Below are 14026 nucleotides of genomic sequence, written 5' to 3' on the forward strand. Positions count from 1 at the left end.
ATAACATATATATATATATATAAAGAAAAAGATTTACAAATTTTTATCTTAATATTTTGGATTAGAAATAATATCAATCTTTTATATAAATTTTATTTTACTCATCTTTTATTAAGGTTGAATTTTTACGATTTTTTTTTCTCAAAGTACTCAATAGTAGTAACATAACCCATAGTTGGAAATTCAATGTATTAAAAATCTTTCTCCAAGTATGAGTCTAACTGTCCTATTTAATATAAAATGTTAAGTAACATATAAAAAAAAGACCAATAAATCTCTTATTAATATTTTAAATTGAAGGTAGTTTCATTTTTTATATGGAATTGACTCATTTTCATTAACATTAAGCCTTTCCTATAGATTATCATAAAAACAAATACTTTTGTACTTATGAAATTATATATTTATATTTTCATTAAATATATTTTTAAATGTTTTTATTATAATTATTTACTTGTCATGTGAAATTAAATTCAAATCTTGAATATGATATTTTGAATATGAAATTTAAGATTCAGGTTCTTACTGTATCATATTTTAAATGTACGTTACTATTATTGATATTTAATTTTTTCAAATTTAAATTTTCTTATATTAATTAAAAAACTAGTCAAAACAAAATTATATTATATATATATTTAAATTAGATTAGTCAACATGAGAAACACAAAAATTAAATATTTTGTGGGTTATGATGTTGGTTTGACACTATATTCTATAATGCGATGATGAAAAAAAAGTGTATCTAAATAAAAATCATCATTATTTTCGTGTTTGTTGGTTTTTTTACTTTTTATTTTCCTTCTAATCTAATATGAGTTCTCAATGATTATGACTTTTGTGTTTTAAGTTTTAAGTTTTTTGTTTTATTTTTTTTCTCATCTTATTTTATTTTACAATCTTTGAAAACTCTTCCCAAAATCAACATGTGTTATCATTCAAATATTATGATTTTATTTTTGGTTGATATGAAATATTTATCATAAAACAAAATAAACTTATTAAAGTGATATGTGTTTTCATCTAAATATTATAATTTGGTTGATATGAAATATTTAACATAATCATTCCGAAATGCACGAGAATTGAAAAACAAAGACAATTTTTCCTTATTATTTTATTTAACTTATAATGTTTAATGTTTCGTTAATGCTTTAATGCAATTACTGAAGATATTTAAAGTGCTGTTTTATCAACATAATAGAATTTTTATCACTTTAATTTTGATTAGAAAATAATTAAATTAAGATTTCATTTTGTTCTTCTACCTTCCATATAACGTGTACTATGTTAGTAATAACCATTGTTATAAGAGGAACAACATATAGTATCTTAATTCAATTCCTTAATTCTTTCACCTATTAAGTGCATTTACAATAATAATCATAAGAATAAAAAGGTTAAAAAATTTAAATTCAGAACTTCATGGAATGTCTAACAGGTTTTTAAATTTAAAAAATGGGCTAACATAATTTAAAATCGAATTAAAAAACAATTAAATTTGGATTTCACTCTCAAATAATTGAAAAAAATAATAAAAAATAAAATTTTATATATATATATATATATATATATATATATATATATATATATAAGTGGGAGAAGCGTTCACAGGCTTAGCAAGGGTTTAAGAAGCGAATCGGAGAGGAGCAATCAACGGTGGCCGGAAAATCCGTCTCAGCGGCGTCGCACTGAAGGCGATGGCGGAGATGGTGAGACTTCGCGTGGTGTTCGAGGATCGTGGCATGCTGAGTAAGTCAAAGAAGAAGGAAGGATTGAACCGTTGTTGGTTTCTGCTTAAACCCCAACACAGCACCATTTCTGATGTTGCCTCTCATCTGCACAACGCTTTCCGTCTCCACCGCACCTGTCCCCGTGGCATCATCCTCTCGGTATGTCTGCAGATGCATGCTCCATCGTTCTTCTGCACATCTTCATGTTCAACAATCATGAAACAGATTTCTTAGAATTTTATATATCGATTTCACGATTCGATATGTTTATTGAGTTGCCGAGTATATCTCTTTGCCGATTGAAATTTGTTGGACAAGTGTGGTGATTCCGTTTTTTCTTATTGTATTTTAATGCAGATGGATGGTTTTGTCATACCATCTTTTGAGTCTACTTGCATTCTGAAGGATAAGGACATTATCTGGTGAGTTTATACTGTTATTTCTGTGTTTTTAAACCGCATTCTATGATGTTCCTCTCGTTTCAGCTTCTGCTTACGGTGTTATATCAATGTGTGAATATATGTGGTAGTGTGAAAAGAAAAGGAAACACATGGACTGATGATAAACCTGCAATGCTGTCACCTGCGACTCGTGGGTATGAATCTATAGACCTTCCAAATGTTCTTGCCATCGAGGGTCTTGAAGAAGAGTCTGGAGCAGAACAAACCATGTCCCAAGAGGATAACGATGACAAACTAGAAGATGTTGTTTGTGTGGAATCTGAATCGGATGGGAAGGCAACCTCCAAGAAACGAAAAGCTTCAAAGAAGCTCAAGAGCCCTAGGTTAGTTCTGTCCTCAAATTTTGAATTGTTGGTGCTACAAAGCTTTCAGAGTTCTGATAGATTTTTTCCCAGGATTTTTAAGGGGTATTTTCTTTTCTGAATGTTGTGGAATCTAGTTTTTGTTTTCTTTTTTTGCTCCGGCCAGAAAGTACTGAAGTTAAAACAGGAGCAAAAGGATTTGTACACAGATTACTATTATCACGTTGACAGAACATATTTCAGAAAGCATCAGTACAAAAGTTACATAAACAAAACTAAATCTGATGGGCTGGTCAGTGGTTAGACATCCTAAGCTCACAATACCACAAGCTGAATGCCATGGAATCCATTCAGCCAAAAACTAATCCCGTTTGCGGTAATGTGAGCATAGGATTCCGAACACTACCCATCTGTTTTAGTTTTGTTCATGTAAACTTTTGTATTAATGCTTTATGAAATATGACATGTCTATGTTATCATAGTAATCCATGTATCGATCTTTCTGCTCCTATTTTAACTTCATTTGGTTTTTAGTGCATGATTAAGTAGGGATCTCCCTTTTCTCTTCAGAACCTTTTTTCTTTTTCCTTGTTTTTGAACTTTGGAAGTATTTATTTGACCATGTAAACGTTATCTGGGTTGTTGACTTTATTCCCTTATCTTTGACATTCAGTCAGAAGAAGATTAAGTTGTCTAATACTGAAAACCTGTCAGTCATTCCTGAGGAGGAAAATGAAGACTCTGTTCATCACCAATTGAGTATTGTCAAGGACAGGAAGAAGTCTTCCAAGTTATCTAGCGATCTAAATAGGTCAAGCAACCTTGATAAACAGAAGAATGACAAAAGTGATTGTCCAAGTGACGAAACAAGGTTCATTTTCATCACTTGTGATTTGTATGACATGTCAACTGTGTATCTTTTCCTTCTATGATTGTTCATTGCACAGTGCATATTTGGTACTTTCTGGGCAAGGCAACTAGCTGATATAATTTTATTGACAATTTTTTGCGTGCATGTCTGTGATCATTTATCTTGGTTATTTTTTGTTTATATGTTTTTGTTATCATAGTAATCTATGTATCGATCTTTCTGCTCCTATTTTAATTTCATTTGGATTTTAGTGTATGATTAAGTAGGGACCTCCCTTTTCTCTTCAGAACCATTTTTCTTTTACCTTGTTTTTGAACTTTGGAAGTATTTATTTGACCATGTAAACGTTGTCCGGGTTGCTGACTTTGTTCCCTTATCTTTGACATTCAGTCAGAAGAAGATTAAGTTGTCTAATACTGAAAACCTGTCAGTCATTCCCGAGGTCCACGAGGAGGAAAATGAAGACTGTGTTCATCACCAATCGAGTATTGTCAAGGACAGGAAGAAGTCTTCCATGTTATCTAGCGAGCTAAATAGGTCAAGCAACCTTGATAAACAGAAGAATGACAAAAGTGATTGTCCAAGTGATGAAACAAGGTTCATTTTCATCACACTTCTGATTTGTATGACATGTCAATGGTGTATCTTTTCCTTCCCTGATTGTTCATTGCACAGTGCATATTTGGTACTTTCTGGGCAAGGCAACTAGCTGATATAATTTTATTGACAATTTTTTGCGTGCATGTTTGGTGATAATTTATCTGGGTTATTTTTTGTTACTATGTTTATGCTTGTAGATTAAGAGGAGAGCTTTGATGGAGTAGAAAAACAATATTCCTTTTTGTTTTATGTATAGATTGTTTGATTCTTCAGTTCCTCTTATTATTTTCATGCAATTTTAAATCCTTGTCCCTTATGACGAGGATGTTGATTTCCGGAATATCAGAAATATAAAATGTTTTTCCTTATTTTTCTCTGATATGTTGTATAGGTTTGTTCAGCCTCAAGATGAAAGTGGAACTAAAAAGGTAACACTTAATTTCCTTATCCTGTTTGCACTGAACCAAGTTGTTAAACTTGAGATTCTACTTATACTTAAAATTCATATAGATACATATAGTATAACATAAATAAGAGAAAAGAACCCATATAACTCTAAATATTTAATTAAGCTTAAATTTATAATGATGGATTAATAAGCATAAGAAAGTCAATAGCTAAACCTATATAGAACTCGTAACTCGCAAGACATAAACAACAAACAAATAAACTTATAATATTGTATTAGTGCCTAGTGATTACTCCTAGTACAAAACACACACATGAACACCTAGACTAGACCTCTAAAATAGATCAACCAAATTAAATCATAATCACTCAAGAGATCCTCAATTCTTCTATCTAGCTAGATGATCAATGAAACGCGATGGGGACCAAGTGAACCACATAAACAGAGCTGAAGAGGCCAAGGAACCAAACAAAGAGTCAAATAACCTTAAAAGTGTGAGAAAAGTGTTGGTTTAGTGGTTTCGGCAACAATTTGGGGCCATGGTTTAGAGACGCCCAAAATTTGTGCCAGAGGTTGACAAATACATATAAATGACTTAGAGATCCCAATAAAAGATATTACCAAATAATAATATATAGGTGGGTGTAAACCTCACCTTACTAAACCGGTTTTGTAAGATGGAGTTAGGTTTAAATTCTACTTTCTCAAGATGGTATTGAAGTCATTTATAGTCTATCATAGTCAAGTTTGTTGGGCTTATAGTGTTACTCGCTATCAGATCCTCATGTATCCCAACACACGAGATGTCTACTCCTTGGTTTAAGAGGATGTGTTGGAGATCTCATGTCGACTAGAGATATAATCAAATATTAATATGTAGGTGGGTGCAATCCTCACCTAACCAAACGAGTTTTATGAGATATTGAGTTAGACTTAAATTCCACTTTGTTAAGATGGTATTAGAGCTTATCGAAGATCTATCTTAGCGAGGTTTGTCGGCCCCCCTTATTCCCAATCTTGATATCCTCAACGTGAGGGGTTGTGTTGGGGATTCCACATTGTTTAAAGATATGACGAAATTATAATATGTTTGCATCCACCTATATATTATAATTTGATCATATCTCTAGTCGATGTGAGATCTCCAACGTCAACAAAGATGTTTTCCTCTATTCTTATTGTTGGTGTTACAGAAAAGTTGGTTTTGGGGCTTGTGTTTTATGGGGTTATAGGTTTCAGAAGCCCTACATGCGACAAAAAAGAAACCTGACCCAACGTTGGAAGTTGACACATGAAAACGAGACCCATGCAAACTTGGAAAACTCTCTAATTCCACTGATTTTATTCTGTTTTAATGGTGAATACATACTTTGCTAGTGCATCTCTTAACTAAAGAAGGGGGAGTGACAAGTATTTACACTTTACTTTTATTGATTTTATTTTATCTTTTCAGTTGCCTAGTAGAAGTGCTCGGCGGAAGAAAGCTAAAAGAAGATGGCTGAGGGAACTAAAGTTAGAGAAGGAAAAGCAGGAAAAGGTAAACTAGTTTTATCATACTGCTGCAGATATTACCTTTTATGAGATTGGATCTTATGAACAGTGTTCTTAAATAGTTTCTACTGTAGTTCTATAGTGCTATTGTATTGTAGAATTCCTTGGGTTTGCAATCATGATTTTGTTCGCTGTTATGGCATAATGATCAAGGAAAGTCTCAATACCTTCATTTATGTTTGTTCATCTCTTGCATCCTCTTGACATCTTTGGCGAATCTTGGTCCGGCTAATAGAATTTTTTAGTTAATTTTGGGAAACTTTCTGCATTTGACATACACATATATTTCAACTGTTACGAGACTTCTGCTATTTGCCTGCACATTATTCTCTATATGATATATAATGAATTGTTCTCTTGCTTGCCATTTTCCATGAACTTGACAGCACTGCTTATGGATTCACTAGCTCTATTAGATATTGTTGAGTTATCGAATTTTTTTGGTTAGTAAGATGCCTAGCCCAGGCCACATAATTTGCAAGGGTTGAAATCATTCACCTGTTGTCTTGGAGGTCATTTGTTTATAAGCTTACTGTTCACAAAATGTATAATCATTATCTGAAAGGAAATGTTCTTCTCTTCAAATTGTCAGCTCCCTCAGACTACAGTGCTTGAAAAAGACGGACCAGTATTACCTATCAAAGATAATAAATGTGTTGTTTCTGATGTACATCAACAATCTAGTGAACATGATCAATCTGATGAAGAGAGTGAAGAAGATGATGACATTGTTCCTGTGGAAATTAGACCAGGGCACATTCGGTTTGAGCCCCTTAAAAAAGGTCTGAATGCAGATCTCATCTATAAAGTTTGATGAAGTAGAAATTAATTGCTTTCATGATCTAATATATGTTTAATGGTCTATTTAATGCAGATCAGGATCAGGCAGTACCACAGAATCAGTTTTCAGTGGTTGGTTTGATTTCCCTCAATTAAAAGATTCGCAATTTCAGCTGTGTTTTACTCTCAATCATAAATTAGTCAGTAAATAAGTCATATTGTTAATTTTGCCAAAAAAAAAAGTACCATGCATTATATTATCATTTGCATTTGAACTTCTGGGTTTTCAGACTTTAGCGTTTGATGAAGGATACAGAATATTCCTCTTGGAAGTGACTTTTGATTGGAAAGTACAAAATTTACTAAACAGCCTTTTCTTAGAAGCCTGGTAGGTATCAGGGAGAGGTGGGAGGAAGCTAACAAGATTCTTAGGATTATTTTTCGATTGATACTTTTAGAGGAATCAATGTGACTTGTTATAAATTTTAGAGCATTTGAACCATGTAATGTAATCCATTAAGTTCTAGAACTTACTATGTTGAGTAATTACTCAAAATTTTTGGTGCAAATTGTATTTCCATGTTAGTCTTGTATTATTGTCAAAATCTTGCATAAGATAGAGATTAATCTTCTTGGTGTTTGAATATCAGGAGATATGCATTTATTTTTGCCCTGATATTTCCATTGATTTGTAAATGTTATCTGGATCTTTCAGGAAACATTTCAGTGGAATGGAATCACTAACAAGAAGAAGGGCCAGAAATGGGGTAAAGAGAGAATGTCATTCCATAAACATGATGAGTACGAGCATTCTAGTCAAGAGTATCCCACAGTTCAAAATGCTGAAAAGGAACCCACTATCAATGTAGTAGATTTTGATAAGTTTCGCCCGCATACCGGTTTGCCTAAGGTATTTTTCTTTCCTCCCCCCCTAATTAATGTGTACTTATGGCAATTCTCATTCTGCTAAGAATAGTTGACAATTAGCCCATGGCTGTGAGTTAGGAGTCCTTTCAACTTATCTGTATTCTGTGCTTTGAGTCTGTAAATTATGTTGCACGGCACTCTTTTGGTGCTTTTTAATAACTTAATCATACACTGCAGGAAGGTGATGTAATTGCTTATCGATTGATCGAGTTATCAGCATCTTTCACTCCCGAAATTTCCTCATTTAGGGTACGTACATATCAATTTTGCTTTTGAATTACATTACAAAAAATCTTGCGTCAGAAGTTTAATTTAATATGTATTTCAATTATGCCCTTGCAGGTTGGGAAAATATCTCAGTATGATGCTAAATCAAACAGGGTTTGGCTGGAACTGGTTTTAGACTATCCATTTGACTTTAAGAAAGAATCAGAGGAGGATGCATCTTCTTTTGAACAGTCTGATGCATCCCTTTATCGGGAGGATGGTTCTTTAGAGGTAAAGTTACTTCATTTTACTTATTTTTCCCAATTATTCCATTTTTGTGTCATAGTTAATATGATAGGGGGAAATTCAATATGTCCACCATGGTAAATAATGTACAAGAGGTGTCTGGTTTATTTAAATCGAATGAATTCATAAAACGCAGGTTTGTATAAAACAATTAATTTCCATACATCTTGTGCCAATGCATGTGTATTTTATTTTATCATACTCTATATCATGAAGAAGCTATAAAACCTTGACTGAGATTGAATGTCTGAAAAACTTTTCTTTCCAATAAAACTATATGCTGATTGTTTATTTGCTTGGAAATGACTGTTTTCCTTCTACAGATAGATTATGCATCACTTGTTGATGTTCGAATGGTTAAGCATGGCCACCCTGATTCGAAAACTGTAGTTGTTTCTAGGGATGCATTCGTCAAACCAACAAAAGCAACTAATGGTAGCACTGATGGAAAACTTACGGGTGATCAAACTACCGTGGGAAGTTGCCAGCCAGAAAGGGAAGGTCTTATCCCTGCTAAAGGTAATTACACTTACGATTCTTGGAGTGTTGGTGTGTAGAAACATTAAAACATTTTGACGCGCTGAACATGTGGATTTCTTTACAGAAAATGGGGAAGTAAACGTGTGGGAAGAAATTAACAAGGAATTAGAAGCAAAAAAGGCCAAGTTGTCGCAGGATAACGGCTGGAGCACCAGAGGAGAGAGCTCAAGCACGCGCTCATGGTCCCATAGAGCCATGAGATGTAGTGCGTTGGGTCCCACAATGGCATTTCTAAGGTCCAACAATGGACTTTAAAGAAACAAGCTTGTACCACAATGTCACCTTTCCGCAGAATTTTGTATAACTATGAAGAAATTACTGAAACCAGCTTTTTGGTATATATATGAACAAATTACCGAAACCATCATCTGCAATGCTGGCTGCGTGTCCTGATCTCAGTATGTTATAGGCAAAACATTTGAAGTCTTATTCTTATAATCCATCTTTCAGATGTTATGAGTTGCAGTCCTCCTGAAACCCAAGTAGAAAATAGAATCAACTTCTACACATAATATGAGATAGGATTACTCACCATCTCTTTTAACACAATTTTCTGATAAAGTTCTGTTAGTTGCTAAACCGTATTGTATCTAAGCCCTGAAAACTAACACATGTTACATATAGGTTTTGAAATTTCGTTTTGTTTATTAATGGTAAGCAGCAACTAGTGACAGATGATGCATCATCATTCTACAACACCGTAACCTATTTCTACTAACTTTGTACACACCAATTTTATCACATTCTCGACCAGAAAATCATTGAAGCCGTAAACTAAGAAAGACAGACTCCATATTCACTTAGGAGCTTTAAACAACTGTTATATGCACAGTTCAACTACAATTATAGGTATGTACATAATCTATGTTATTCAGCACTCACGGAATAGTCTCAGCGTGAATGCAATTCTACATCCAACATTTACACAAATCGGGCTCAACTCGCATCTCATTTTCTTCTCCTGTATCTCAAGCTCGGCCATCATTTTACATAACTCTGTGCCACTATCCTCTTTATAATTTTTTTCACTCTTGGGTTCTAGACCTGAACTAATGATGTAGTAATCAGAAATTAGCCACGTTCCCTTGTTTTCACCTTGCAAATAGCATCTTCACCACACTATCATCTAAGTTAGGCAAAAGAGAAAGACAGTGATCTTACCAGGTTCTTGGGGATGTGAGAGGTCTCACTGGCTGAGGATAGCAACATCAGAGGTGGTGGATGACTTCCCCTGCGCTCTGCAATGGAAAGGGAAGAACCTTTTAAGGGCAAATTAGAGTTTGCCCCTTCGAATGAGTAATGAGCTGAAAATGCCTCCAAGGGTGAAGAGACAACTTCTTTGTGAAGTGAAGAGGAACTTTCTGAGAAAGATGTATCTTTAACATAAAAGGGTTCAGCTGATTCAAGGCCAGATGGTGATGGCTGCCGAGAAGACACAAAGGACAAGTCTGACCAATTGGTGGAGGAAGGTGAAAAGGTAAATGAGCTGCCGTAATCAGAACTTGAAGGTGAAAGTGTTGGAGACTTGGAATTGAATTTTGGGCTGCAGCTTATAAAACAGGGAAAGGGATTTGATGTGCCAGGAGGAGACAAAGGCAATGATGAAGAAACACCATGAACAGAGAAATCCATGGCTTCATGACTATCTTTTTCCCTACCTAAGCTGCTATTTGGATAGCATTCAAAGGAATCTGGTGATCCACAGGGATGTATAGATGATGGTGACAAAGGCTCATCTGCAGCATGTTGGTTTTCAGCTTCCACAATTACACTGGATTGATCATTGCATGGGGTTGAATCAGCTTCACTGGCCAATCTGGGGGATGTGAGTAATCCACTAGCGAACTTCCGTCTCAGTCTTGCCCAACCATGTTCTCTAGCAGGAAGACAAGTTTCCGATCCTGGATCAGACAAGGAAAAAGGTGGAACAACCCCACCAGCAAGTGCCTTGTGGAAAATCTCAAAATCCAAATCATATGCACAAACTTTTCTCCCCATGTCTTCAGAGGGCAACACTGGTTCTTCCTCCATGACCCCACCTTTGTCAGAATCACCAGAAAGAGCAATCCAAAACCCAGGTGGTTCTTCATCTTCATGGATGCTCAGAATTGGACCCTTTGCCTTCTCATAACGGATCACCTGAAAGGCTGCACTTCTTGCATAGCATGACATCACTGAGCTACAATGTTTCCCATTCCAAACATAGATAGCAGAAGGAATATGAACAATGAAGGCCCCACGAGAGTCAAGTGCTCGTGCACCTGGCTGGTTTACCAACTTGGGGACCAGATGAAGAGGGTCATAGGGGGAATGAGGAGTCATCCGGTACATCCTGAGAATAGAATTTGGACTTGCAGGCATAGCATGGACCCGTTTCTGGCACTGCAAAAGTTGACTGGCAAAACCCATGTTTGGGTTGGTCACAGCCCTTGCAATCTTCACAAACTGAAAAGCATCTTCAAAGCTCTGCCCCTCCCTCCACATGATATAAGCAATTACCAAAGTCGTTGATCGAGAAACCCCCTGACAGCAATGGACAAGGACACGCCCACCTTGCTCTCGAACATCCTCAAAGTAATCAAACACATCATAGAGAATACATGTGATGTCCTCCGTGGGGCTATCCTGCAGCCAAAGTGTCCTGTACACAAAATCACCTTTGAAATACTCAGGACAAACAAACCCCACACAGTTGAGCACATGAGTGATTCCATTTTTCCTGAGGAGTTCATGGTTCTTGGCCACTGTGTCACTCCCCAAGTATATGTGCTCAGCAATTCTGGAACACTCCTTGTCAAAGAAGGCCAATTTCTCCCTCTTGAACAGAAAATCCTGGGTGGGTTGACTTGAATCATTGCCTCTGACAGAGCCTCTGGGAGTCTGAGGAAGTGGCCAAACTCCAAGATCATCAGATCCAGCACTAGGCCACTCCTCCACGTTGCGCTTGTTGATCGAAAGAGGCTGAAGGGGTGGCAACAGTGGTCTTGCTTTGCTATTTGTGGGTGGCTTTCGGCTGTGAGGAGACCTATCAGACCATGAAACCGAACGAGAGTAGATTTTCCATGCAACACCGCTACCCCCGGTGGCTTTCTCCTTCCCCTCCTCCCCTAACATGTTGCCAAAAAAGGGTACTCTATAAGATGAAAAAGACAGACACTTGATCCACACCCATTAACGCATTGCTATTCAGTCTCGAGTACAGAGGGTAAAATAGAAAAGGGGTTAAAGTTCAGAAGCGTGAATTGGGAGGTATTTGCAGTTTTGAGTCTACCCTCTTGCGTTCCATATTCCCACCTAAAACACTTGACCCTGTCTTAGTCTCTGACTCTTTCTTTGGTACTATACATATGCATGTTGATAAAAGTGAAGGGAGAAGGAAAATTCGAAGAATAAGCCAGCAGTCAACACAGGAAAAGGTGGTTACAGAAAGAGAGTGCCCAATCTCGCCGTCCTGCAGGAAAGAGAGAAGAGGTTCAGGGTGATGTTCCCATGCAACAGCAGAACAGAACCTTGTCCATAAGAACAGAACAAAAGATGACAGAACAAAGAGTGTGGTTGTGTTGTAGTTTAGTTGGTTGGAGCAGTCGAAGGCATTGAGGCAGAGCAAGTAGCTAGCCACCTAAGAATTCCTCACTATCATCAGTCATGGTCTTACGTTTGGACCACGAGGGAATGAGTCAAAGTGCCACGTCAGGATGAACAATTTTTTATTTCTTTCCTTCGCAAGAGCAGTGGCAAAACTGAATTTCTATTAGGATAAAATAATTGTTTTTTTTTTTTAAGTTTATTAGTTTTCTTTTTAAGATTTTTTTCTATTTTGTTTTCATATCTATGTAGCATAAACACTTATACGGGATACAAACACAAAGATACCTATAATCTTTAAAATATAAAATACGAGATACGAATCTATAAATTATATAATTATGAATTATATAAATTGGTAATAAAGAAAGATTTATCTGTTCAAGTTACAATTTTTTTAGGAAAAAATGTTTATCATGACTAGTTCAAAATGATTTGTTTTTTATTTTTATAATCATATTAAAAATTTATATAATAAATTTAAGTTTTTAAAAAATTAATGTATTTTTTTTTAAGTTTGTGTTAGAACTAACTAGAATCGTAAAAAATTCAATGAATATTTTTTTGAATTTGACACTTTCTTAATAGTGTCCTACAAATGTTAGTGTATGATCCAGACACACCATTTAAGAGGCGTGTCTGAATCTCATAACAGATAATAATTATAGCTATTTTTAATTACTTAATAAAGTAATATTTTATATTTTAATTATTTCTATATTACAATATATGAATAATCTAAATTTACAAATAAACAAATCTCTTAAAAATATTTAACTCTTTGGCTCATTATTTTCCCACTAGCTTCCTTTATTTTTGTTAGTTGTGTTGAATCTAATATAATTCTGTTTTTTCTCAAATTCTATATTTCATTTATCCCTCTTTCTCTTGTTTTTATTTTCACTTTTTTCAGTTCTCCTCCTCCATCCAAATATATTTTAACTGTTTATGACTAGTCAAATTATACAGTTGGACTTTATTAATTTTTTACAAACTAGAAAAACTAACTACCACAACAATTTAGCAGAAAGATTAAAATATGAGGTAATCTCATATTACACATTTTTTTAAGGATAGAACATTATAGCACCTACTTATAATTATAACATTGATATGAGAGAGAATTCACGTCGTAAAATTAAAATGAGTAATCATTGACCATGGAGATTAATTGATTAAGATTCAGTCAGATTAGTTAGAGATTTTAAATTCATTTGTTAATGTGAAACCTGAGTTTTTCTCAATAATTATTAACAATCATTCTGTCTAATGTCAATAGTCTTTAACAAAAAATAAGTGTGAACCATTAAAAAAAAGTGAAACGTGTAAAATGTATTAGTCATTTCAAAGTTACAGTCTCAACCAAGCTCCAACTCTCCACTGCTTCCCTATACTTAATACAGTCACCTTGCATATATATATATATATATATATATATATATATATATATCACAATTTAGATATTTATTTAATGGTGATGTTTAATTAATTTGAGATCTAAGATGTGAGAAAGTGTGGTCAAAAATTCGTTTGATCGAGTATATCCGATTATTTGATTATTCAGTGTTTGAGGTATTGTCTTCTTTAGAAATCGATATTCTATCTCAATGAATTAAAGTATATAAATTGTTATTAAACTCGATTTCTGAACAACGTAGAAATATAAATTGTTATTGAATTCGTCTATGGTATGGTCTGTTTTAGAGTCATAATTTAGCTCGAAGAAAACACAGAAAATAGGTTATGGTATCTTA

The 14026-nt window shown here is 34.6% G+C and overlaps 2 protein-coding genes across 3 annotated transcripts; one reads left to right on the forward strand and one right to left on the reverse strand.

The window, feature by feature from the left end:
- Positions 1 to 1569: 1569 nt before the first annotated feature.
- On the forward strand, positions 1570 to 9152 carry LOC137815191 (coilin). Of its 2 annotated transcripts, XM_068618267.1 has the most exons (14): positions 1584 to 1892; positions 2091 to 2155; positions 2263 to 2517; positions 3170 to 3367; positions 3758 to 3964; positions 4359 to 4395; positions 5830 to 5913; positions 6520 to 6709; positions 6802 to 6839; positions 7423 to 7617; positions 7812 to 7883; positions 7977 to 8132; positions 8471 to 8666; positions 8752 to 9152. In XM_068618267.1, the coding sequence occupies exons 1-14, from the start codon at positions 1701 to 1703 to the stop codon at positions 8940 to 8942; spliced, it is 2076 nt and encodes a 691-aa protein (XP_068474368.1). In that variant the 5' UTR covers positions 1584 to 1700; the 3' UTR covers positions 8943 to 9152. The 2 variants fall into 2 exon arrangements, with proteins under 2 accessions (XP_068474369.1, XP_068474368.1); XM_068618268.1 differs by lacking the exon at positions 3170 to 3367 and having other exon boundaries at positions 1570 to 1892.
- Positions 8404 to 12515, reverse strand: LOC137815192 (protein-tyrosine-phosphatase MKP1-like). Its single transcript, XM_068618269.1, has 2 exons — positions 9849 to 12515; positions 8404 to 9158 (listed from the first exon to the last, which is right to left on the reverse strand). Exons 1-2 carry the CDS (start codon positions 11799 to 11801, stop codon positions 9141 to 9143), a joined length of 1971 nt encoding a protein of 656 aa, XP_068474370.1. The 5' UTR covers positions 11802 to 12515; the 3' UTR covers positions 8404 to 9140.
- Positions 12516 to 14026: the final 1511 nt, after the last annotated feature.

This window comes from Phaseolus vulgaris, chromosome 1 (genome assembly GCF_000499845.2).
Source record: "Phaseolus vulgaris cultivar G19833 chromosome 1, P. vulgaris v2.0, whole genome shotgun sequence".
In the NCBI taxonomy this organism is placed as follows: Eukaryota; Viridiplantae; Streptophyta; class Magnoliopsida; order Fabales; family Fabaceae; genus Phaseolus; species Phaseolus vulgaris.

Excerpts from the sequence above, each read along its gene's own strand:
- LOC137815191 (XM_068618267.1), top strand. The coding sequence starts at position 1,701 with ATGGCGGAGATGGTGAGACTTCGCGTGGTGTTCGAGGATCGTGGCATG. Across the intron at positions 3,965-4,358 it reads TGTCCAAGTGATGAAACAAG|GTTTGTTCAGCCTCAAGATG; the intron begins GTTCATTTTCAT and ends TATGTTGTATAG. Across the intron at positions 4,396-5,829 it reads ATGAAAGTGGAACTAAAAAG|TTGCCTAGTAGAAGTGCTCG; the intron begins GTAACACTTAAT and ends TTATCTTTTCAG.
- LOC137815192 (XM_068618269.1), bottom strand. The coding sequence starts at position 11,801 with ATGTTAGGGGAGGAGGGGAAGGAGAAAGCCACCGGGGGTAGCGGTGTT.